The 25,390-nt window shown below is 37.0% G+C and overlaps 1 protein-coding gene across 3 annotated transcripts in view; it reads left to right on the top strand.

Annotated features, from left to right (window-relative positions):
• Positions 1–22,658, top strand: part of PAIP1 (poly(A) binding protein interacting protein 1) — a 26,266-nt gene extending 3,608 nt beyond the window's left edge. For all 3 annotated transcript variants that reach the window (XM_009633865.2, XM_035889488.1, XM_035889487.1), the window contains exons 3-12: positions 1,096–1,277; positions 6,576–6,764; positions 10,264–10,376; positions 13,053–13,164; positions 14,397–14,522; positions 16,713–16,819; positions 18,115–18,232; positions 18,345–18,399; positions 19,012–19,105; positions 21,255–22,658. In XM_009633865.2, the coding sequence (XP_009632160.1) occupies positions 1,096–1,277; positions 6,576–6,764; positions 10,264–10,376; positions 13,053–13,164; positions 14,397–14,522; positions 16,713–16,819; positions 18,115–18,232; positions 18,345–18,399; positions 19,012–19,105; positions 21,255–21,348 (1,190 nt within the window). In that variant the 3' untranslated portion in view covers positions 21,349–22,658. The remainder of the gene's footprint in view (positions 1–1,095; positions 1,278–6,575; positions 6,765–10,263; positions 10,377–13,052; positions 13,165–14,396; positions 14,523–16,712; positions 16,820–18,114; positions 18,233–18,344; positions 18,400–19,011; positions 19,106–21,254) is intronic.
• The last annotated feature ends 2,732 nt before the right edge of the window (positions 22,659–25,390 follow it).

The raw sequence follows: 25,390 nt of genomic DNA, 5'->3' as shown, positions 1-25,390 counted from the left end.
CGCCGCCCCCCCCCGCCCTCCGATCCCCGCGGAGACTGGAGCCGTGGGGCTTCTCCCCACCTCCCTCCGGCCTGGCCCCGGGGACGCGTCCCTTTTTGCACCCCCGCACCTAGGGGCAGAGAGGTCGCCGCGGCCTGAGGGCCAGCGCTCCACGCACCCCGGGCACCTGCGAGGCTCCTCTCGGCACTGCACGGAGGTGAGCCCCGTAGGGGCACCTGTGCCTTTCTTCAGAAGAGTGGTCGTGTTTCTCGGTTATGGGCCTGTGCCCAGGTAAAGGTGCGATGTTGCGTTTTAGCTGCTCACAACACCCCTCTGTCTGCCTCCCCCCTTCCTGTGCCCTCACATCTGCGTGTGCGTTTTAGCCATCTGTTAATCTGACCACAGATGGTTCCAGCCTTCCCCTTATTGAAGAACTCCAGCCTAAAGGTTTGCCAAAAAATAAACCCAACCCAACAGTAACACAAAGCGGTTTAGTTGGGTAGCTTTTTCAGGTAGGTATCTGGTTCTGTCAACAAACTTAGGAGCTAATCTGTAAAGATACATTTGGAAAATGAGGAAAATACGGCTTCGAAAACATTTTCATTGGATTTTTTTGGCAAATAGTGTACAAGAACAATGATAGCTAAGTGTCTTTTAAGTAAGTGTGTGTTAAAAATTAGTGTTGTTAAAAACTAGTGATGTCTTCTGTTTATTGACCTTCGAAGTTTTGCATTTGTATCTGAAATCTATGAAAAACCCTCAAGATGAGCAATCATACCATAAGCAGATTTACTAGTTTCTCAGGCTAGCTCTTTTAGAACACATTTTCATGAGAGAGCAGACTTCTTTTTTTTTCTTCTCCTTTTTTTTGTCGCCTTCAGATGAATATTGTGTTTACTGTTTGTCATGTAGAACGACATCCAGAGTTTGCTAAAGTGAAAACTTTATCCACATTTAAGAAAAACAACAAAACAATATATTTGAAGTAAACTTGAAAGTGTATTTATAGCAAAAGTATATTTGAAGTCCAAACAGTTATGTATTCTGTGCGTACTCCGTGTGAATGCATATTAGTTTAGCAATTTCTAAGAAAAGCTGTTAACAAAAACTTTTCAGAACACCTGCAACAGACTGGAATTCCACCTGGATCACAAGAGAAAGTTTCAGTTCCTGATTCTGGACCAGAAATGGGTGAACCTCAGGTGGCTGTGGCTCCTGTGGTAACATCAAAGTTGTCTGTTAAAGCACCTGAGTTTTATCCGCCAGGATACAACCAGAACTTCAATCAGACCTTCACAGTGAGTGTTTATCTTCTCTTCTTAGTATATACCAATTTATTTATATTCAAATTAACAGTTTTCTTGAGATCTTGCATATCACATAACATGAATGCTGCATTTGCTGAAGAAATTCCAAAAATTCTGATTATAACCTCCAGGGTCATAGTCAGAATGTTAAGCGATAATGGGTGAATATTATCGTGTACATGAGAGCCGTTAGCGTGGGGTATTTTGCTAAAGCTTGCTGCAGATAACCACATTCCTTGTTGATTACACCAAGCATTGATTACACCCAGCATCAGAGTAAGCTGTCTTTTTGTCGACTGCTTCTGTTGTAGTTATATCTACACTGCATTTAAAGTAAAGGCTTAGCTTTTTTTACGCAGATTTCACAGGTTTTTGAAGCAGGTGTGGGAGAAAGGTTGAACTTTAGCTTTTCTAAGCACAGGCTTTACATTTTCTAAATTTACTGTGCCATAGGTATGATTGGCCATGACTGCCTAACTCAGTGTACCATCACATGTCTTTTAATTCCTTCAGTGGTATTGTATCACCAAAGGGCAAAAAAGTGGGGTTAGGCTCATTTCTAGCAGTGACCTACCTGCATACCTAATAAGAAATATATTTGCAGGCAGACTAAGGGTGATCTCAGATCAATATTGTAGATGTGCCATGTAATAAAAGTTGGTGCTTGTTATTTTCTACTCCACTGTCTTCCATGTTACTGCTTCAGTAATTCTACTCCAGGGAAGATATGTGTGAATTTTTGAAATAAACTCTCATTCTGCAAGCAGGCAAACTCTGGTACTATATATAAACAGGCGGGAACTAGTACATCACAAATACAACTAAGTGATAAAAACCAATTAAACTGAAACAAATAGATTTTGAATAACTTACAGAAAAATACTTAATTGGAATGCTAAATACGGTGTTTTGAAGTCTTCCTCACCAGTAAAATTGATGTTATGTTACTGTTACCAGCTTTGCCAGCTTACTGAATAGAATTACTGTCCTGGATGATACAAGCCCATAGCCAATATACAACTGTTAAAAAAATGCCAATACAAACATGCTTCAGCGAGTGGATAATATAGGGGGAAAAATTATTACTTTGCCCCAGTACATGTTACATGTCTTCTATAAATAAAGGATTTAAGTTTCAAGACTGAAAAGACCACCGTTTGGAATAGCATACATAGTGCATACTTTGTAATTACAAAGTTTTGAGGCCAGCAATGTTGCTTTTCAGCTGTTATGCAAAAACACACAAGTATGTGGGAGTTCCTGGTTGCTATGTTGTAGCAATATGCTGTAGATGTGACTCATCTATTAATAAAAATACCTCTTAAAATGCTAGCAAAACCTAGAGCATTTATTTGGAAGTATGTTGCAGGGACCTTAATCTAATCAGAATATACTAGCCATAGAATAGTGGTGGTTTTTTTTACTTTCATGACTGAATTAATTTCATAAACTGGGCTCACTTGCAATAAAAATTAGAAATTTAGCACTTTACTATTGCACAGATTTTGACAATGAGTTTTAAAATTTTTATCAAAACAAAGTTTTGAGAAACTTCTGTTTTTCTAACTGAAAACTTTTGAGCTTTTAGTTGTAATGTTGCATGGAATTTTTAGATCTGAAAGCTCTTATTTCTCTTACAAAATACACAGTGGTTTTCCTATTAAGCATTTATTGTTTTAGAAATAAAGTGTTGATTTCTTGTTTGATTGTACATTATTGTAATTACTATGTGTGTCCATATAACATTTGATTATTAGATTAGTTAGTATCAGTTACCCATGAAGACAGTTTAAGGAATACAGCATATAAGGCATACTAGAATTTTCAGAAGAACTGTATCGGCACTTTGGGGAAGAAAGACCTCCATGGAATTCTCTCCTTCCATACAGCTGCCCACCCCATTGGAAGTCATGGATGTCTGCAGTAGAACTGGTGACTAGATTAAGGTTTGGATTGCCGGTAGGAAATGTCAGACTTGTTCTCTGGCACAGGCATATGATAATAATACGGCTGTCACTCCATCAGAAGGGCATAATAATGTTCTCACTTCATAGTTTTAGGAGTGTATTGTCTTAGGTGGAATCCTTCCCCCCTGCTTTTGTTTTGTTTTGTTTTGCCTTCAGTTAATTTCCAAAAGGAGGCTGAGCAGCCTCAGTGTTGGTTTTATATGTTTTGCCAAGTATGAGGGTGCCACTTAACCTCATACAGCATGGATAGGTGATTTTGTATATACAATAGTAATTATAATTAAGTTTTCAATAACTTTATTGTAAACTTGTTAATACATGTAATCTGAAGGGGAAAAAAGTTTGTTCCTAAATCTGAAGAGAAATCAAATCAATGATAAATTACTAGTAACCTGAGTTCCCAGGTGGAAATATTGTGAATGCTTACCAGGTGTAGGAAACTGGTGATTAGCACATGTACAGAAACAGAGCCCAAGAGCAGATTTGGCTCATGGATCTTTTCTATAGAAGACTTTCTGGTTTTTGTCTTTATGTAAATCAGAGGAGTTCTAGTACCTATCTATACCTATGATTTAGTCTTTTCATAGTTAGGTCTTTAAACTCATGAACTGACTCTTAACAGAAGAGAGGCAAATCTATAGTCTTTAAATTGGTAACTCTTTTGTTGTGAATAATCCAGGATCCCATCCTAACCCACCCTATCCTATCAAATATAAAGGAGAAGGATTAAACAGTGTTTGGCGTGACTGAGAAATCATGGAAATTAATGGAAGATTTCTAGTTGACTTTCATGGCTTTGAATCATAAATTGTAATGAATGTGTAAACTTATAGCCTCCTGTTAGCCAACTGCTGTTTAAAAATAATGAAGAGGGATTTGCTTTGTTTTCCTTTAGTTGATACAGCATGTGGTGTTGTCTCCTCTGTTAAGTCTTAAAATCTGTCAGTGAGAAATGCAAGTGGTTTACGTCTAGAAGTTACTGGGATAAATTTAATTAGTTTTTAAAGTATCAAGTGTTAATAATTTAGCAATGTACAACTTTATATTAGTGTTTGAATTATGCATTTTTCTCTCCCATTTGTTCTGTTCTCTGGCATAGTTGCTAAAACCTAGACTGCCTTGGGGTTGCATATTTAGTACAGGTAGATGAACATGGTACAGAGTTAAGGCTCTGTGTTTAGCCTCTCAATTACAAAATGAGAAGAGGGGTATGAATACAGGGACACCAGTATACCAAGTGGTATTGGGGGCACTTCCAAAACAAGGACATTCTCCTCCAAGATTGAATTCTTATTAGGTGAGTATGAGAGGAAGGTATGCTGAATGAGGATCTCATAGCAGCCTGATGGCTGTCAGAAAGAGCAGCTGCTTTTACTAGCTACAGCATTTGCATTCCCTGCAACCTGACTGGAGAGTTTTCAAACAGGTTGGTAAGAGATGCTAGTTCAGCTGTATGTGATTAAACTGCAGTTGTTGCACAATACTGTCACAGTTCTGTGGAACAAAATAGTTTAAGTTTGTACCGAACTCTTCCTGGGCTATCTGAAATTGCCTAGTAAAAGTTTCCTTCCTTTAGAAAAATAGAATATTCTTTGGCTTTATAAGCTCCAAATTCTACAAATTGTAGAACATTTTAGGTTGGAAAGGACCTCTGAAGTTTCTCTGCTCCAATCCCCAACTCAAAGCACAATCAACTCAGATCAGGTTGTTGAAGGCTTAATCCTTATGAGTAGTAACAATTTGCCACCATTTCTGTAAACCCATATTTTTTTCCTATTTCTGATGGGCAACATTAATAACTTTGTCTTTATTATTCACTGGGCAAATATTCTACTTAATCAAACATCATAGGAAATCCTTCCAGTTTTTATGTTGATGTGTCCCACATTAGCTTAAGTTGTATATCCTTATGACATGGGTCTTGGAAGAATTTTGGAAAATCAGTTTTTTTCCCCCACATTCTTCACAGGTCATGAAATTAATGTTAGCACTTGATTTTCAGCAATGTGTATCTCTTTCTCCATGGTTCATATCCAGATAAAAATCTTTCACAGATTCATGTTGTTTCACAGCAGAGGAGAGACTGAAGCATTTTGAAGACAGAAAGTAAACGATCTCCCCTCATTAAGGGAGGGAGAATATAATTGTAAACCTTATCAATATATTTATGTCCACTACATAAAGTGTTTTATCATTTTTAGCTCAAATTTTCATTACAGTAGATATATTTTAAACCTTTTTTCTTGATAAATAGTAGACCAGTTGAGAATTCTGATATTCTGTATGTTATCCTTATGTCCTGAGTCACTAATTAAAGTAGTTTCTTTAGCAGTTCCTCTTCAGGCTCCTGCTTGTGCTTCTGAAATCTATATGAGATGCTTTTTGCAATCTTATGTGTAGAGTGATAAAGTGAATTATTGGTACTGGGTTATTACTAGTAACATCACAAAGTATGCTGCTTCCTTTGCTATTTCCCTCACATATTAGCATTATAATTATCCAGAACAGTAATGACATTAGATGCTGTTACATAGATTCATTTCTGAATGGACAAAGTTAGCAGCTTTCTGTTCCATCAGCAGGAGCATAAACATCAATAAACTGGTATTGTGCTAGCTCATCCTTTCTTTAGGGACCAGGTGTGTTTACTGTCTGGTTTCTAACCTCAGTAGCTGCAAATTAATGTGGTATTCTTTGAATAGTTTCATTTCATGCCTTGTAATCTTCCATCCATTGCCAAGAGATGCAAATTTGCTGACTTTAAAAGATCAGTTTTCCTGGCTATACTTCCTACATGGGAACACAACTCTGTATTTATTGTATTTAATTTCTCCCCTTCTGCATATTTTGGAGAACTATACACTCTATGTAAGCCCAAAATACTTAGTTTCAAATTTTCAATTGTTTTTCCTTCATATATCTGCAGCACAGTGTGTGTGTGCATCAGGAATGGGTGTTGAGCCTCAGTTTGGTAGTTTTATTCTTAACAGATATACTTACTTATTGGTTTGTTAGTTAATCTTGCACCCAACTTGGCAAACAGCTTGGTTTCTTTTTAATCCATCTTTTGATGTGTTTTGATGGGAGACCCTAATCTCTATAAAAATATGGTACCTAGTTCTTAAGATGATAGCACTACTGGAGCTTTCTGATGTATTGAGGTCTATGGTCTTTTAAAATGTGGAAGTGAACTGTGTAATAAAGATCACTATTAAGTATGCAGAGACTCAAGATTAAGGGCTATATGGTTACTTCTAGAGATAGTAAGTACAACTTCTTTAGGTTCCTTCTAAATAGTTGGTATATTCTTTCACTGCTGTAGGATTCTTCCTTTGAAGATAGATATGATGGCTATCTGACTTTGGCAGAATATGTACAAGACTTCCTAAATCACCTCACCGAGCAACCAGGTTGTTTTGAAACGGAAATAGAGCAGTTTGCTGAAACACTGAATGGCTGGGTCACTGCAGATGAAGCTTTACAAGAACTCGTTGAACTCATCTATCAGCAGGTAGCCTGTGTATTCTGTCTTATAATGTGGATATTATGCCGCTGCTACCTAGTATACCGAGATATGCATACCTGCATTATTTGTAATGTAATTGTATCTATGTAGTATTTTAATGGTTTGAATTTTTCTTTTTAGCCTGAAACATATGGGGAAAGATTTTGCTCAATACATTGAAATGATAGCTCAAGTGTGGGATACCTAGATGGTTGATAAATTTCCCTAGTTTATTCTGTTTCTTTTGTTGTGTATTTGGATCTCCTGGGTCACATACCAGAGCCAAAATTACAGCACTTAATTAAAGGGAGTTATATTGCTGTATTTAAATAGTAGGGATTGAAGAAACTCTTAGGCAATGTCTGAGTTGTACCTTTTTATTCTGTCCTGCAAAAAAATTCTTAATACTTAAGTACTTTTAATGTCTTGGTATTTTAAAAAATTAAATTTATACCTATGATGTACACATCACCCTTTGGGAAATGCTCCTTTATTGACAGGCTTTCTTCTTCGTTTGGAATATACCTACTTCAGAACAGCATAATTGGAAGAAAGGAAAGCTCATCTAATGGTAACTAGGTCCAGTCCCATTGATGGCCATGGAAATGAGGACAGAGACCTTGAGCTGAACCCTGTAGTAATTGGGGGAGCCATTGGAAAGAACAGCTTAATCTGTGTTGTTTAGCAAATGAGCTGCTGTTACTTGTCTTTCAGGCTTGCTGCAGAGAGTGAAGTCATGCTTGTGCTTGCTATTGGGTGTCTCTCACTTTACTGGGTTGGTTGCTTTCGAATTCTACCTTCAAGGATGCAAACTCTTTATTCACCTTTTAAGTGCAGACACTTGCACAATATTTTAATCTGGAGTATGTAGAAGCTGCATGACTGGTTGGTCATTGTACATAAGTGGAGAGTCTCAAGTTTCTTATTATCATACAGAATTGATGCACATTTAATTCAAAACAGTTTAGTTAAGACATTAAGGTTACCTGTGCTATGTTTGGCAGCATCATTTTCCCATCCTTTGTCTAAACGCACAGAGGATAGTTAAAAAAAATGAACGTATTCCATATAACTTTATTGGAAGAAAAAAAGAGTAATTTATCCCATTTTTAACTTCATATATGTTAAATACATTTACTCTTATTTATTATAAGTCTTTAATGTTGCCTCTTTCTCTCTACCCCTGCTTAAAAACAAGTGTTAGGCTTGTCTGCGCTGCACTTTCTTCAGCTGAAAAACACTGAGTATTATCAGTCTGAAACTATGAAAAATAAAACGTAGCACAAGAAAGCTATGCTAGTATCCAAAAGCATCTGATTTTAGTTTTATTGTATGTCAGGATAAGATCGTGTTCAAGTGTAAGTCAGCTATGCTTATTATTCTTCTGTCTTGAGCAGAGGCTCAAGTATTTGTGTTTCCTGGCTTATCACAAAACAATTAAAATAGCTGAAGTGTGTTTGTAAGCATCTGCTTCACTGATAATTTAACCCAACTGAGCAGATTTATAGATGCTAGGTTTGTGAAGGAAAAAGACTAAAATGAAGGAAACCCAAGTCCTGTACAGTCTTCCCTTCATCTGCATGTCAGGTATCTTAGCCTGTCTGTAAGGATTAATTATATACTTCCCCCTGTTCTTCCTAATCCGTTTATGTCTCTGGGCATGGTGAAGTGCCAGTTCTCTTGTTTTCCAGAAGTTGAACACTGACTTCATAGCTTAAGAATCTTGGCTGTTGTATAGTTAATACAGTGTATTGTTCCTGTTGCAGCAACTAAAATTTCTCAAGATAACGTATTGGTAGATTAGCCTTCATGTTTAGATTGTTACTTTTTTGAGCCTGAGTTAAACGGGGATTACCAGCAACAATAATTCAGGGCAGATGATACTGAACTGTAATGATTGCTTATTAAGATGATGTAAGGTGGGGATTTTTGGTCTCTATGTGCTATGCCATGTCATAAAACCTAAAATTTAATTGTTTCAGTATTTTATACAACCTCAAATACAGACCAACTAATTAGAAAAATAATGCTTAAAAAAGACAGTTGAGGTTTGAAGAATTTGTGTGTGTTTGGATTGGGGGTTTGGGGGGGGTGTTTCTTATTTGGTTTTTTTTGTTAGGAAAGTGAAGTGTAATTTAAGTGATGTATTTTGCCTTATAAAAAAGTGGGCACCTCTTCTAGGCCAAGCAACTAATTGAACCAAAGCACCAAAGAGCTCGTTAGCTGTTTCATGTGCCTTTTACTGGTAACTAAATTCTATTTGACTACCTCAATTATTTAAACTTGTATTTTCCAAAGACATTTTAGTTTTTTCCAGCGACTTTATGCACATAGTACAGTTACACTGAGTAAGTAGCTGTAATGCATTGACATGCTAAAGGCAAGATGCTTTTTTTAAACATCTTAGAAGAAGCCTGCAAGCGCATCTGTAGCACTTGATAGATGATCAAGATGTAAAACAAATATTCAAAGATGATAAAGCCATAGGAGAAGTATGATGAACTCTTAGTATCCCTCGGGTTTTTTTGGCAGAGCTGATGGAATTATTTACACCAGAACCTCTTTTCACTGAAGCTGTACCTGAGAAATAATCTTGAATTCAAGTGTTGTTAGAAGAGAGTTCAAAACAAGTGTGAACAGTAATAAATTGCCAAAATAAGGAGATGTTCTGCATTAAGTTCTATGAGAGGTTGAATGTAGACACTATTGAATTCCCAATTACTTTTTTCCACCTCTTGAAATTTTGAAATATCAGATTTAAAACAAAATATTATTCAGACGGTATATAACTTAGGTTGTGGCATTTTGTTGCTACCACCTGGTTTTGGATGACAAAAGTGTAAATATTCAACAGTAACAGGACTTTTTTTTAGAAAAAAGGACCCATCAAGAGGTATTAACTGGAATGATAGTTTTAACCTCTGAATCAGGAGTTTGCTATTCTGCAGATTGCTGGAGCATGTATGGGAGAAAGTATTTATCTCTACTTGCCATGTTCTTGTACTTTTTCCCTGGGCATTCACTATTGCCAAAAATAGATTCTGGCATAAGTAGCTCTTAGACTGAATGAAGGCAATTTTTTAATTTTTATTTTGTTTTAGTGTACTCATTGCTCCTTGAGAGAGTGTGTATCCTTGAAAAAGTGTCTTAATGTCAACTGTTGATTTTTTTGTATAAACAGTTTGTAAGTGCCTTTCAGACGCTCTTTGGTCATAGGTCACAACGGAGAAGTAGAGTTGAGGACACATGGCATAATGGTGGTTGTTTTCTTAAAGCCAGCAATTCACAGTATAATGAACTTTTAAGTGCTTATATGCATATGGCAAAATGTTGATGAGATAGCAAAATTAACTGACAAACAGTGATTATTAATCTTCCGCTCCTCAGTTGTCTAATCAACTGTTGTTAAACACAGTTTTCAAAAAAGCTTTTAAAGGTATTTCTTGACAGCCTAATCATGAGTTTACAAATAACTTACTTTACTTTTCCCCTTTTATTTTGGAAGGCCACATCTGTTCCAAATTTTTCCTACATGGGAGCACGGTTGTGTAACTATCTATCTCACCATCTAACCATTAGTCCACAAAGTGGGAACTTCCGACAGTTGTTACTTCAAAGGTCAGTATCAGCATGTCATTTTAAGCCTGTTGCTTTCTCAGGTTACAGGTCTTCCTATTTTGTATGTAACTCCTGTGCAAAGAGGTATATATTTAAAATAGAAGTTTAGATTGACGATTATTAAAGCACAGGCAGGTACATACTGGATATCAAATACATGTATTTTTAACTACTTTAATATTTTAAATCATGATTATTGGACTCCATTTGGAGTTTTATTTTTTTTTTTGAACGAAGTATCTTTGATCCTAAATTACAGGGTAAATTTGAAAGCTAGTGAACTTTAAAAGTATACCAAATGCACATATACATACTGTCCTTGTCCTTTTACTCTTGCCAGGACTTCTTTCATTGTGTTTTTTTCTTTAATTACTTTTCTGGCTGGAGTTGCTGTGTAGGGTTTATTCATTGATTGGCTAACTGACTTTATATCTAGCATAAAATCCATAAGGATAGATTTCTTCAATTTTCAGTTGCTACAGAGTTCTGGAGGCTTATGGTTTAATAATTATTAGACTTCATAGTTGACAAAAATGCAATATTTTTTAAAAGGATGTAGTTCCTTTTAAATCTTATTGCATGACATTTGAAGTAGTAGTACACTTTGATACTTAAGAATTCTACAGAAATTAGCCTTTTTTTCTTTAAGGACTTCTGCTTTCTAAGCTTCAGACTTGCTTCCTTTAGAAATTTCACTAGTCCACCTGTTTAGGAGCAAAAGCAAAACTTCAATATCAGTGCTCTGATGATCTTTTATTGGTGGGGTGCCTTACGGAGAAGCTGAAAATAATTTTTTTTTTCCCCTTGTCCCAAAGCAGATCAGCCTTTTTGCCTTCAAAATTACCACTTTTGTCTTCTGGGGTTTTTAACTATGTTTGTTACTTGAGCATGAAGGAAATCTCTGTTAATGTTGGATTGTCTGGTTCCTGGTTTTTAAAGCCAACCCAATAGATAACATTCATTTTAGCACCCTGAAGCCATGTATTTAAAGTTCCTTATGTTTTATTGCTAATGTGGATAAAGCTGGGGGAGGGGGAAGATAAACGACCTAATAATATGACCACAGAGAGCTCCTCTTTTGTTTCTCAGCCCAAGTTTCTACCTTAAATTTTATATTTCAGCTCCATATTTTTTTCAGTTTCTCCAGTGTTTCTTAATCCATTACGTAGCCACTGAGAACACATTACAAGTCGCCTGGCTTGCCTTTTATCTCAAATATTTTTTAATTCTGTTTTTGTGCTGCTATGTAAACTTGTATGTTTTTGGCACAGTTGCTGAATACTAGAAAAATTACCTCACTGCCATGTTGTCTTAATCCTCTGTGTTCATGTTTATATCTATATTATAGAATCATAGACTCAGAATGGTTTGGGTTGGAAGGGACCTTAAAGATTCTTGAGTTCCAACTCCCCCTGCCATGGGCAGGGACATCTTGTGCTAGACCAGGCTGCTCAAAGCCCCATCCAGCCTGACCTTGAGCATTACCATGGAGGGGACAGCCACAGCTTCTCTGGGCAACCTGTTCCAGTGTCTCACCACCCCCACAGTAAATAATTTCTTCCTTGTATCTAATCTAAATCTACCCTCTTTCAGTTTAAAACAGTTACCCCTTGTCTTGTCACTAGACTTCCTGATACAGGGTCCCTTTCCATCTTTCCTGTAGGCCCCCTTTAAGTATGGGAAGGCCTCAATAAGGTCTTCCTGGAGCCTTCTCTTCTCCGAGCTGAATCACCCCAACTCTCTCAGCCTTTCCTCATAGGAGGGGCATGATCATTTTTGTGGCTTCTTCTGGACCCACTCAAGTAGCTCCATGTCTTTCCTATGCTGGGGGTCCTAGAGCTGCACGCAGCACTGCAGGGGGGTCTCACCAGAGTGGAGTAGAGGGGCGGAGTCAGCTCCCTCGACCTGCTGGCCACGCTGCTTTTGATGCAGCTTTGGATGATTTGCTTTCTGGGCTGCAAGCACTCATTGTCAGCTGATACTCAGTTTTTCATCCCCCAATACCCCAAGTCCTTCTCCGCAGCACTGTACTCAATCCACTCATCAGCCAGCCTATATCCATGTTTGGCATTGCCCTAACCCAGGTGCAGGACCTTGCACTTGACCTTGTTGAACCCCATGAGGTTGGCATGGGCCTACCTCTCCAGCCTGTCCAGGTCCCTCTGCATGGCATACCTTCCCTCTGGAGTATCAACCATGCCACTCAGCTCAGTGTCAGGAATTACGCATCACTGTTACTTTAAATGGTGAGATAAAGGATTTATCAAATAAGTGTAAAGGCACCTAAGACAATGTGGGCAGCACCCTGTAAGGGGGAAAATGTCTTTCAGGGTATATCTACTTTATTTCTGTGGACGTTTGGCTGCCTGTGTTGAACTTCCTGGACCGGTATTCTAACACATAAACTGTGTAACTGTCTTTTTATTTCTACATGTTGTAATTTGGTCTGTTCCATCTGCTGTCTCAGATATCTCAGTGCTTGAAAACATAATCAGGACACAAATCCACAGTGTCTTTGTGAAGTCATCTCATTTCCTTCACAAATCATACTTCCCAGCATTCAGCATCTAAGTGTTTTAATGCAGGTCATAAGTTCTTAGCATTCTGTTAAATAAGTAGCACGTTACATATGTTTGGACGCCTACAGATTATAGGATTTTGTTTTAATGTTTACAGGTGTCGAACAGAGTATGAAAACAGAGATGAAGCTACCAAAGGAGATGAGACTACTCGAAAACAATTTCATGCCTTCGTGCTGTTCTTAGCTGAACTTTACCTTAACCTAGAGGTAAGAAGAAAGTTGCATGTCAGGTGGTTCTTCATTAATTTTTTGTTGTGTTTAGGTAAACACTGAAATGGAATATAATATGAGGTGTCTTTCTAAAGGGAGAGGGGAATAAAGTAAAGGAACCTTGGAACAGATAAACAAAAAAGGACAAGATCATTAGAATAGAAGTGTATAAAGATTAAGAAAAAAAAATACAAAACAGTAAGAATTCATAAAAAGAACCAAGCATAAATCACCTTCAGAATGAAGCTTTTGGTGTTTTCTTCTGACTTGCAAAACCCCCAGATGACTACACTTAAGCAATGTAGGAAATGTTACAACCTAGCAGAAGTAGGTCTGGAACAATAACCCGTGTAATTCAGTATTCAGCCACTAACAGGAGCTATTATCAAACCCTTGAAGATGATGTAGAAATCCTCAAAATGAGCAATTATGCAAAATGCACATCTTTAAAGATAATTCTTCTGAAGGCTGAGTCTTATGCATGAAGTATGAAATCGTGTATTTAGATTGTTTTGTTTTGTTTTTAAACTCTGATATGTACAAAAAAGTTTATGTGCATGTAAAGCTTCTTTGGCTCTTATACCTGTGAGTTCAGTAAGTTTACTAACAGCTGTGGTGTACTTAAAAATACATTTTTTACTGGATTATTTCAGTGGTTTGATTTAAGCAGACAATATAAAAATGTTCTGCTGGCATGAGAAAAGAAAACAATTCTCTGACTCTTTCTAAGTGGGCCCTGAAATCAGCTTTTCGCTTGCTAGAAGTAAAAAGAAAGATTTGCAAAGGGTTTGGGGGAGCAGGATTTGTCCAATTCTATGGAGTATCATTTATTTTAAAACCATTTTCTGTAATTTTTTAAATACATAAGGAGTGCCTTCTAGAAGTAAGCCACTATAGCTGTAGAGAACACATAATGTAGTACAGGAAAGAGCATGCGATTTGGGAAATTTTTGATTTTGTGGACCGTATTCCAGTCATTTTGGTAGCTTTTCTTAGAAATTTATTAGCAAAGAAACAAAATGCTAGACATGCATTGTTATGTCAGAATTGTAAGGATATTACTCAAAGTGTGTTCTAAAATAGTTAGAGTATTTGGCATGTTCTTCCAACTAAAGAGCTCAACTATGCTGATCACAAACCAAATCGTACAGCAATCAAGAGGGAAAATGTGACTAAAGTAATTTCTAAAACTTAAGTCTTTTAAATGTATTTTTATATCTATTTTGCAGATTAAAGGAACAAAGGGACAGGTAATGCGAGCAGAAATTCTTCAGGAAGGCCTTCGGGAATTACTAAATGCACTCTTCTCTAATCCTGTGGACAGCAATTTGATATGTGCAGTGAAACTGCTGAAGGTGAGACAGTAGTTTTAAAAGAAAAAAATCAAGTTTTTTAACATTCCTACCATTGGGAGCAGTGGGGGAAACTGCAAATGAGGAATTTTTTATTGGGTTTTATGCATTACATCATTAGCAGAGTAAGCTGTACTTTTTTGTTTCCTTAGTACCATTATGAAATTAAGCCAACAAAAAAGTAACCTACTGCTCTAAAAGTAAAATGCGAGGCCGTTTGTGTACAGACGAGCAACAGAACTGAAGCCAAGGCGCAAAGGAGTAAGCAGTGCCTTCAGGTCTCCTTATGCTGCTTCTGGTGTGCGAGACAGCTGTAACCAACTTGAATGAGTTGTGGGTCTTTGGGCATGCTCTCGCTTCTTAAGGACACTCATCAGTTAGGGTCTACCACTTTTTGCAGCAAAAGATTCTTTATATAAATTATTTCATATTGTATTGTCTGCATCACTGCTACTGTGGTAGAAACATATATTTCTCTTTCATGACAAAAACAAACCTCTTTGCTCTTAAGTTTTACTTTTTCTTAAAAAAAATTGTTAGTCTCTCTGCAGGGAGAAACTTTTATCTTCACTAACCATGGTTATACTCATAGCTGGGAAAACAATTTATTTTAGGAATGAAGGTTAAAAGCTAAACAGTATTCTTCTAGAGTTTTGTTTCTGTTCTTTTGTGGTTGGTTGGGGTGTTTTTCTTCATTCTTCCACCTTCCTCCCCCTCCACTGTCTTTCAGACTGTTCTATTTTGAATTCCAGTTCTGGCAGCTTCTTTTGATGTGGTAAATAGGGAATAGGAAAGATAGGCTTTACGTCTTCGATTTAAACCTTTATTTGAAGTTTGCATGTTTAAGCAAGCTGCTTTATAGCAAGTGTGAGGTTGTGTTTAACGAGCACATTCACTCCTGTGGTCAGTCCTCATGTTGGCAGTGCTTCTGAGAGGCAAGGCCCACTGAAGGACTTTTCAAAAAGGCAGTACACAACTCAGGAAGCTCTCCAGTGCTGCTGTTTTATATCATCGTTCTCCAAAGAAGATGGAGGTCTCACTCTTTCTGTGGATATTCTTGGAATGTTTATGTGACTTTATAGCATCCATTCTAAAATAAAAAGCAGTGATCTAAATTATTTCTGACACATTGCTAAATCTATAAGGTGTTACAGAATTGAAGTGGGGTTTGGTTGGTTTTTTTTTGAATGCAAGTGTCTTCTGATGTCTTATAGTATATAGGTAGCTAGATTGGGCTACCTCATGAAACCCTGGTTTCACTACTGAAGGAATAATGTCTCCTGTTGTCTTTTCCATTTAATATAGTGACAGAGGTTTTTCACCTGTTTGCTTTGTAATATGTTTAATTAACCTTCTTGGTGCTATTACCTAATTATCTAGGATCGAGGTAGGATCACAGTATAAAATGGAATATCAAACAAGTGCTAAGATGCTTGCTTTTATCTTTGTATTTTATTCCTTTGCATCATCAGGTGCCATTCCAGGCATTTCGGATCATGTAATATTTATGCTGAGTAGGTCAGAAATTGCACTTCGATCATAGTGGCAAACAATTTTTTTCTGATTTAATTCTTACTGTTCAATTATTGGGCAATTAAATACCTATTCTTAACATAAAAGGCTTTCATCCACAGCAGTTCTAGATTGTCTGCTTCTAAAGTAGCTTCAGCCTCACAGATTATGTACTAAAATTCAGGCTGGCTTGGTCAGATAATTCTTGGCTCCTCTTATATATACGCAGATGAAATTCTCTGGCACATATGATGCTAGCTAAGTGGACTGAAATGTTTCTAAAGTTTATTAAGTATTTGTTATTATCAGGTAAGCTGGTGGCAATATCTGCAAAAATAAGGTCTTTTTTATAGCATGTATTTAAACCAAGTAAGATCTGACAAATGTCATTGGAAAGGTGTTTCAAAATCATATTTCAAGACTGAAAGGAGAGAAGAGGCTGTGAACTTCTAGGTAACATAAACATTGGACATGGAGCTACCATATTGTCTGTAGTCTAAAATAAACTATTTACAAGGTCTGTTAATCTGTTTAGCAAAAAGATGTAGGCAATGGGGAGCTTCAGCCCTCAGGTAGTCACAGAATCCATCTAAATGTTTTGATATGTTACAGAATCTCTTCTGTTGACAGTTTATTAAAGTTCTGTAATTTAAAAAAAAAAAATCAATCCCTTGTGTTTAGTTGACAGGCTCAGTTTTAGAAGATGCCTGGAAAGAAAAAGGAAAGAATGATATGGAGGAAGTGATTCAGCGAATTGAAAATGTTGTGTTGGATGCAAACTGTAGCAGGTGAGAAAAATAAATTTATGTGCAGTGTTTTGGTTTTGTATTGAACAGAACATCTTAAAAATCTTCCACAATAGTGAACATGCCCAAAACATTACATTAAAAATTTTTATTTATGAAAAGTAAGGTGATATTTGGGTGACTTCCCATAACCCAAGTATTTTTTAATTGAGGGGGTCTAGGGGTTTATTGTGGTTTTTGTTTTTGTATTTTGTCTTTTAATAGAGATGCATGTTCCACTTGGATTTATTTTTTTTTTAACCTTTTAGGTCTTGAAATTTTCTGTAAGTGCTTTAGGCTTTTAGAGGAAGTGTATATACAAAGAGACAATAGTGGCGATATATTGTAGTTTCTACTTCTAAATCTGAATGTAACAGTATTAAATACATACAAACAGTATTAAGTAACAGCATTAACTATATACAAACCACTGTAACTGTAAAGGCAAAATGGAATGTGCTTTGTGTTGTTTTTTTTTGTTTTGTTTTGTTTTCTTTTCTGGAGAGCATAACTTTTTGGAACGGGCTTCCTACAGTCTGGAAAAAAATGAGCAATCGGCTAATGTGTTCTGCTTCTCAATTTGCAATCAACTGTGTGCATGAGGCTATCCAATTCTGTTGTACTTCATCCTCAGCTGCTTGAAAACTTACTAAAAACCTATAGAAGGTTCAGACACTGTGACATGGTCTCTTACCATACAGAGAGAGGCCAACAGGTAGCTCACAGCATCTGTGGGTTGTAATTGAGCTGCCCACAGGGAGGATGAGGAAAATCTTCCTTTAGGAACCAGAGAAAATTGATAGTGCAAGCCAAGGCTTCAAAGATAAATGAAGCACAAACTTATTTTAATACACATCTGAAGATTTTATTCATTTATTTATTCCTTAATAGGACTCTTCTCTGTGGACTTGCTTAAAAGAAGAAAGCAATTTCTTTTTTTAGGGATAAAATGGGTGGTGGTATCTCATATATTGGAGATACAACTTCTCACTGTTGACTGCAAAGTTTCAGTGTGAATAAAAAACTAGCAGTTTCTGTTTCATGTGGGCTCCTTACTTTACCACAGAGGAATTGGAGAGAGTATCTCATAATTGACATATAAATCACACAGACTTGCAGGGGGGAAAAAAGATAACTCAAAATTATCTGCAAACTGGACCAACTTTTATGCTTTTTAGAGCTTTGGCGGGGGGTGTGTGTGTCAGGATTTAACTATCTGTATTTGCAAGATGTGAGAAGGCAAGTTTCTTGCTTAGCACGAAACATTCTAACTTTCGTAGTGCTGTTCTTTATTTCAGAGATGTGAAGCATATGCTTCTGAAACTAGTAGAACTGCGATCAAGTAACTGGGGTAGAGTTCATGGAACTTCTCCGCATACAGAAGCTACCCCTGAAAATGACCCAAACTATTTTATGGTAAGAATGTACAGACACTTCAGTTCCTTAATTTAATGTGATTCATAGACAATCACACTGCTGAAAACATCTGTCTCTCTGCGTGTAACTTTTCGTATAACTTTATTCTTAGAATGAGCCAACGTTTTACACATCTGATGGTGTTCCTTTCACTGCAGCAGATCCAGGTATGTCACAAGCTTAGTATACCTGTCTTCTCAATCCTCTTTAAAAGGTTGTAATTAAGTTTATGTCCTGTTGAAGTACATGAAGTTGTTCTACAAACGTCTAAACTCGTACAACTTCAGAGACAAAATTATGTCTCAGTTCCTGGTGTCGTGTAACACATGCCTTATTCTGCATTAAAAGAAGGTATGTGTTTGAAATGGAGAATATGTAATTGAGTTCATATAGTTCAGAAGAATTTGTGCCATAGTCCTCAGCACTCGAGCCTTTCCAGGAAGCCAGAAATCTTCAAGTCTTCTTTTGTTTGTCTGTTAGTAGCAAAAGGGTTTGTTTCTTCCTTGGTTTCTTTTTTTCTATAATCTGAGCACAATATGGCATGACATCGTTTGAGGTAAAGACATCTGTTGACTACCTCTACAGTTCTCTGGGAAGATAGGTATTATTCTTGGAGGTTGATTGATGTCCTAGGAAAACACTGTAGCAGGAGTTTTTTCTGTAATACGTTTCATGCCATTTATACTTTCATTAAATAGGCTATTTTCAAACTGTATAGATGTATGTTTATTTAGAGGACTAGTCTTACGTATTACTCAGTCTCTTTTTTACTTTGCCAGATTACCAAGAAAAATACCAAGAACTGCTTGAAAGAGAGGATTTGTTTCCAGATTATGAAGAAAATGGAACAGATCTATCAGGATCTGGAGATCCGTATGTTTTCTTTTTGAGTGATAGGGGGGTTTTTAATACTAGTTATTTTTACTGCAGACTTAGGAATCCAATCTTGACAAAAATGAAACTAAATAATATAATTATTATTTAGCTCTACCATGGAAGTTATGTATTTGTTTGGACATAAGTCTGTTTGTAATCACACAAGTTGGAAACAAATTTTATATTTATCCATCTGAGTAGGGTAATTAAATTTCAGATGTTTATGCACATGTACAAACATACTCTTCTGCATTTAAAAAAAAATAAATTTGCATGCAAAATGAAGCATCAGACCTTCAAGTGTTGGTAGTGAGGCAATTTGAATTCATTTAACTGATGCGCATACACATGTAAGATGATTACAAAATTTTCAGAGACTTTGAAAAGGGCGGAGGTTAAGTTTCTCTCTTCAGGATAAGTAGTATTGCCTCAATTAAATGGCTATTCAGTATTCCTGTAGAACAAGAAAAGCAACCTAATGGCAAAGGTGGAAGCATTAGCTGGGAATGCAGTCTGACTTTCTGACACCAGTTTATGAGAATTTAATAGCAAACCGGTAAAAGAAATAAGGTCTAAAATAAGTTGCTCTGAGCTTTGTACTCACCTGGTTGAAGGAGGACTTTCACATAATGATTTGATACCCAACAACATTTTCAGTGTTGTGTTTATATGTGTAAGAGCGCTCCCCTGGATCGATATTTTTGTTAGTAAATTAGAAAACTCTTAGCTAGTGCCTAGCTGAGGGGAGTGGCAAGAACCCTGTAAGATAAATTAGACACGTCCTCAGAAATCAACAAGCTTATAGGGAGGGGGAAAAAAGACCCATGTGAACCTCTGTGTATAGAAGAACAAATTAAATGCAAAATGGAGACAGGCAGCAGTTAAGAAACACAGCAAATCCAAAGAGTGATATGGAAGACTGTGAGCCAACCTTCATGGAAGGTGACTGTGGAACCTTCTTTGTTGAAGGCTTAAGAAAAGCTTAGACAAATACGTGCTGATCTTCAGTCAGCTGTTTCTCGTGACTGACACCCAGGAGAAGGGTTCTGTATTGAGACCCTTTTCAGGTTTACACTTCTACAAGAAAGAAGGAACAAATAAAATAAATATATAGACTTCTTCAGTGCACAATGTTGAAGAAAAAAACCTGTCCTTATAAGTTTCTGTGGCACATAATTGTTGTTTTGTGTGAAGCATACCAATTTTGGCCTCTGTTCAGATGAGATGTGCTTGTTCCCTTGTTTGGAACTAAGGCACAAAAGATGATAAACTGAGCACGTGAAGCTAATGCACACTTTTTGAGTCCATAGCTGCTGACTTTTTTTAAGGCTGTTTGGAATTATATGCACTATCATGTTCAAGCTGCAACTCAACGGCCTAGTTCATGGTGATGAACACTCCAGTTGGACCTAGAGAAAATAAGGAACACTCAAGTTACTTCCCAATAACTGTGGAGAGAAAGAAAGCTGAACTGATGCCCACAACTTCCCAGCTTTATTTTATAACTCTATGGTAGTCTCCACTCTGTGCGATACTTACTGTCATTAATGGGATCCAGTCTTTTCTGTGACCTAAATAAGACAGATCTTTTCCAAAAGACTGGTTACCATATAGTAGAAGGTAGTATAATGCAGATGCAATAGGGAGGTGAATTAAGGTTGCCTTCTTTCATGTATCACAAACAGGAATGCAGGTTTTCTGTATAAATACATTCTGTGACTAGTGCACAACCAAGACAGTCTGTGCAGTATTTGAACTAGGATATTAACCAGCCAAAATTTACGCTAGTTATGTTTTTTGCAAATAGATCAGTACAGATGTATTACTAAATTTTGGGGAGCCTGGATTGCATTATTACATTTTCTATCATCTTGGGAACTATTTCTGTCTTTTAAACTGAGGACAGCAGAAGAGGATCTAAAATGGTGTCAAACACTGTAGCTATTTGTAGATATCTGTGCTGCTTTGAGGTTTCTGTTCATTTGTTTTCCTAGTACCAATGACTTTTTTCCTCTTCATCACCTTTTAGGAAAATGTCAGTTAACTGCTGCTTTTAAAGCTCTGTTTTATTCTTGACATCTACATAAATGTTCCTGAAAATCTGTATGTAAACTTAACATCTTCGGTGATATTTTTTTTTTTTAAGGTATTTTGATGACATTGATGACGAGATGGATCCAGAAATTGAAGAAGCATATGAGAAATTCTGTCTAGAATCAGAACATAAGAGAAAACAGTGAGATGTTACGCACTAATATTAGTTTATTAAGCCAGTTTAAGTATGGCTAGAATACAGGGGGACACAAAACATTTGTACCAAAATAAGGAACTTGAGTTTCTCCAAGTACTAAAGTTATACAATTTCCATTTTAATAGAATCTGCCAAAAATTGTAAACTTACGCCCTGTAACTTAAAACGTTGTGTATATATCATAGTTTATTTTATGTACAGGTATATGAACAATGTTTTGGCTGCAATAAAAATGATTTTAAAATTATCATAATTGAAATTAAAATTTAATGGAGAATTGTCCCATAAAATTTCCCTTGAGGGAGAAGGGGGAAGAATAACTTGATCTAAATTGAATTGCTTGCCTGCTTCTACTATATTTTGGGATTTACTCATCCTTTCTAGCATATACAAGATACCTGGTATTCAATTTTTTTTTTTTATTTTTTTTTTGCTAAGGAGACTATGATCCAAATACAGATTATTTTTTCTGTAGATCACAATAATAAGAAATGGTTTGTGAAGGTTTTGTTAGGGGCAGGAGAGGTGTTGTTTTATTTCCTTTTTCTTCCTCTTCCAAAACCCGTATGGGTAAGGTCTGCACTTTTCTTTCCAGAATAAACGTTATACATTGATATGTGAAAAAGCAAAGAGTATTTTGGAAGTTGGGTGCTTTCAAGATCTTTGGTTCAGATAAGCTTATTTTCAACTTTTACAAGCAAAAAACTATCCTGTAATTTGTTGTGTTCTTCAAGACTGTATGAATGTAGTTATGTTTTAACCCATGTTTCTCAAGAGTATCTGCAGTGCTCAATTTCCTTTTTTCTTTTTTTTTTTTTAATTAATGTAGCTAACATGTCTAACCTTCTGGCAACCCGTATAACTTTCTCCATTCTTGTAATTTTTTGTAGTTTGATTTAATTTTGTAGTTGGAGTAAATTCATATATTTCATAAATGTTAACATTCTGAAGCCAGCTGCTCTTTTTTGACCCCATATAATCATGTTAGTTTTCCCAGGATACTCCATTATTGTTGCCAAACTCAGTTGTACTGTTTGCTGTTACCTGTTACTGGTTAGACTGAGTAGAACCCCTTACCAAAACCAAATGGAAATACTTCCCAAGAGTTAGCTACTGTAATGAACACGTTGTAAATACGCATGTAAATAATTCTGTTAATATTTCACTGTTATTTGTTTGGTTAAATAACTTGTGCATCTGCTAATAGAGTGAGCACTGACTGTTTTCTGGATGTTTATTTAACATACTTATTTAGGTTGGAGTTTTGGAAAATAAAATTTAACTAGCTTTGTTTCCTTTGGTAAAATTTCACTACCTTGTCTTTTTGCTTAAGAAAAAGTTTTTTTGGTCTTTCTTGTATTTTACCTTCACCTAACACGCCTTTTTTTTTCTTTTTTTTTCTTTCTTTTTTTTTTCTCCTTACACAGTTGCAGAGAATATTATCTTTTAATATTCATTGGAAAAATAACATTTGTCAAAGGACAGTATGGTCATAAGAGCTATGTTAGCATTTCAAAGTCTCTAGACTATAATCCAGAAACTAGAAAAGTGAAAATTAAATTAGATTATTTTCACACACACATTCTCTTAACATGGAGCATATTTTTCATACAAAACCTTTAATCCAAATACAGTCAGACTTCCTTATGACTTTACAAGCACATGTCTTGTGGAGAACATATTTACTCAAAACTTAAAGTCCCAATGAACAAGGATTCATATGTGAATCACAGTAAAGTAGTAGTGTCTGCATCTCTTGTAGTGTGTCATTTTTCTGTAAAGCAGCTGCCAGACTCCAGATGTATACTCTGGTCAGCTTGTGGAGACAAGAGGTCTTGCACGTAGATAAGAAATATGCCAGGTGATCCTGTACAAAAGTGCTGGGAACTAGGAATTGTGTATATATGAAGCAATTCAGATCAAGGTTTGCAAAATGAGCTTTGTCCTCCACCAGAAACACTGAAAAATCATAAAGGGAGACTTTTGTTCACAGTAGTAGAGAAGTTCGTGGTCTCTGTACAGACGAAGCTTTGTAAGAGCTTTAACTGTACTCCAGTAAAGAAATTGGTTTTAACTCTGTCCCACTGCGTAAGGAACACGGGATGATCTTTGCATTAAACACTAACAATCTTTCCTACTTGTCTTAAATCCCAGGAATCTAATAAATTTGGAAAGGCGGAATGAGATGTGAGAGCAAAAGAAAGCAGCACATTTTGCACTGTCATAATTGCCATTGGCTGCTCGTCTGCCTGCGTGTAACTGCCAATAGTTCTGTGTGTGGTAGAGATAAGTCTTGAGAGGTTTAAAGACTATTTCATCTGAATTTTAGCATTTACAAATTTCAAGTGCACTGCGTAAAAGTGTTTCTCATCTACAAGTTTCTGAACAATATCTTGCAGATAAACAGCTCTAAAAAGATTTATCATCTTTGCAGCATAGTGGTCAGCCAGTGAAGGTACAGAAGCATGGAAAGCAAACTTTGGGGGAGAAGTGAAGCAAACTTCTTTAGCACTGGTTCTGAAAAGAAACGTACCTCACATTCACATTTGAGAACGTGACCAAGTTTCACATGGCAGAAAAAGTATGCATGATACTTGCTACACTTGACAAACCCAGTCTGATTGAGTGAAAATGTTTAGTATTTGAAAATCACACTTCAGGCTAGGCTGCGAGAGGCGCTGCTTTGCATGTGCTTTGCTTTTGAATGAGAGTTACATATTCAGAAGTGAAGTCAACCTTTTTTCAGTATTTTCCTTTTAAATCTGCTAAGAACTTCTTGCTACTGGCTTTTTTTTCTTTTTATGAAACAGATGGTCACTGGGTTTTTTTGGTTTTCAGTGTAATTGTAGTACTACAGAAGGAAACAAGACTGGCTCAGCTACTTCAGGTATCACAAATTATGCATAGCTGGGATTATTTTTTTTTAAATAAAATACTCAGCACCATGACTGATTATTAGTGATGCTCAGTCTGGTTTGTAATAGTGATTTTATTTCTCTCTGCGACAGTACTTCCTTATCACATTCTGCCTTTACTTCCTACTGCACAGAATTCATTCAATTAGCAATAGTTAAAGTTTGCAACTTGTCTCTGACTGAACTGTAGTTCTAATCATCCAGTTTATGCCTGTGGATCCTAGTAGTCACTGATACAGGAGCAGAAAATGACATTCTGGCCAGAAGTCAGAAGATAGCCATACTGTTTGTGAATTGCTCTACTGCAGTCTGTGACCTACTTCCACAGTTCCTACGCTAAGGGTTCCAGCCATAGCAGTGAAGTTGCCAGCAAAATACAATGCATCATACATGAATAATAAAAAAGTAATGAAGGATGCAGAATCACAGAACGGTTGGGGTTTGTAAGGGCCACTGGAGATCATGCAGTCCAACCCCCCTGCTAAATAAAGCAGGCTCACCCAGAGCAGGTTGCACAGGATTGCCTCCAGGCAGGTTTTGAGTATCTCCAGGGAAGGAGACTCCACAACCCCCCTGGGCAGCCTGTTCCAGTGCTCCGTCACCCTCAGAGTAAAGAAGTTTTTCCTCACATTCAACTGAAACCTCTTATGTTTCAGTTTGTGCCCATTGCCCCTTGTCCTGTCGCTGGGCACCATTGCAAAGAGTCTGGCTCTGTCCTCGTGACACCCACCCCTAAGATATTTGTAAGCATTTATAAGATCCCCTCTCAGTCTCCTCCAGGCTGAACAGACCCAGTTCTCAGCCTTTCTTCGTAAGAGATGCTTCGGTCCCCTAATGATCTTTGTAGCCCTCCGCTGGACTCTCTCCAACAGTTGTCTGGTGAACTGGGGAGCCCAGAACCAGCCACAGTGCTCCAGCACTCCAAGCTGGGAGGAGTGGCTGATACACCAGAAGGCTGAGCTGCCATTCAGCGGGACCTGGACAGGCTGGAGAGTTGGGCGGAGGAACCTGATGAAATTCAACACGGGCAAGGGCCGAGTGCTGCACCTGGGGAGGTCGAACCCCATGCACCAGTACAGGCTGGGGGCTGACCTGCTGGAAAGCAGCTCTGCCGAG

The sequence above is a fragment of the Egretta garzetta genome, unplaced genomic scaffold (assembly GCF_000687185.1).
Source record: "Egretta garzetta isolate BGI_Z169 unplaced genomic scaffold, ASM68718v1 scaffold712, whole genome shotgun sequence".
NCBI lineage: Eukaryota > Metazoa > Chordata > Aves > Pelecaniformes > Ardeidae > Egretta > Egretta garzetta.
The sequence above is the reverse complement of the archived record's forward strand: the minus strand, read 5'-3'. Positions and strand labels throughout refer to the sequence as shown.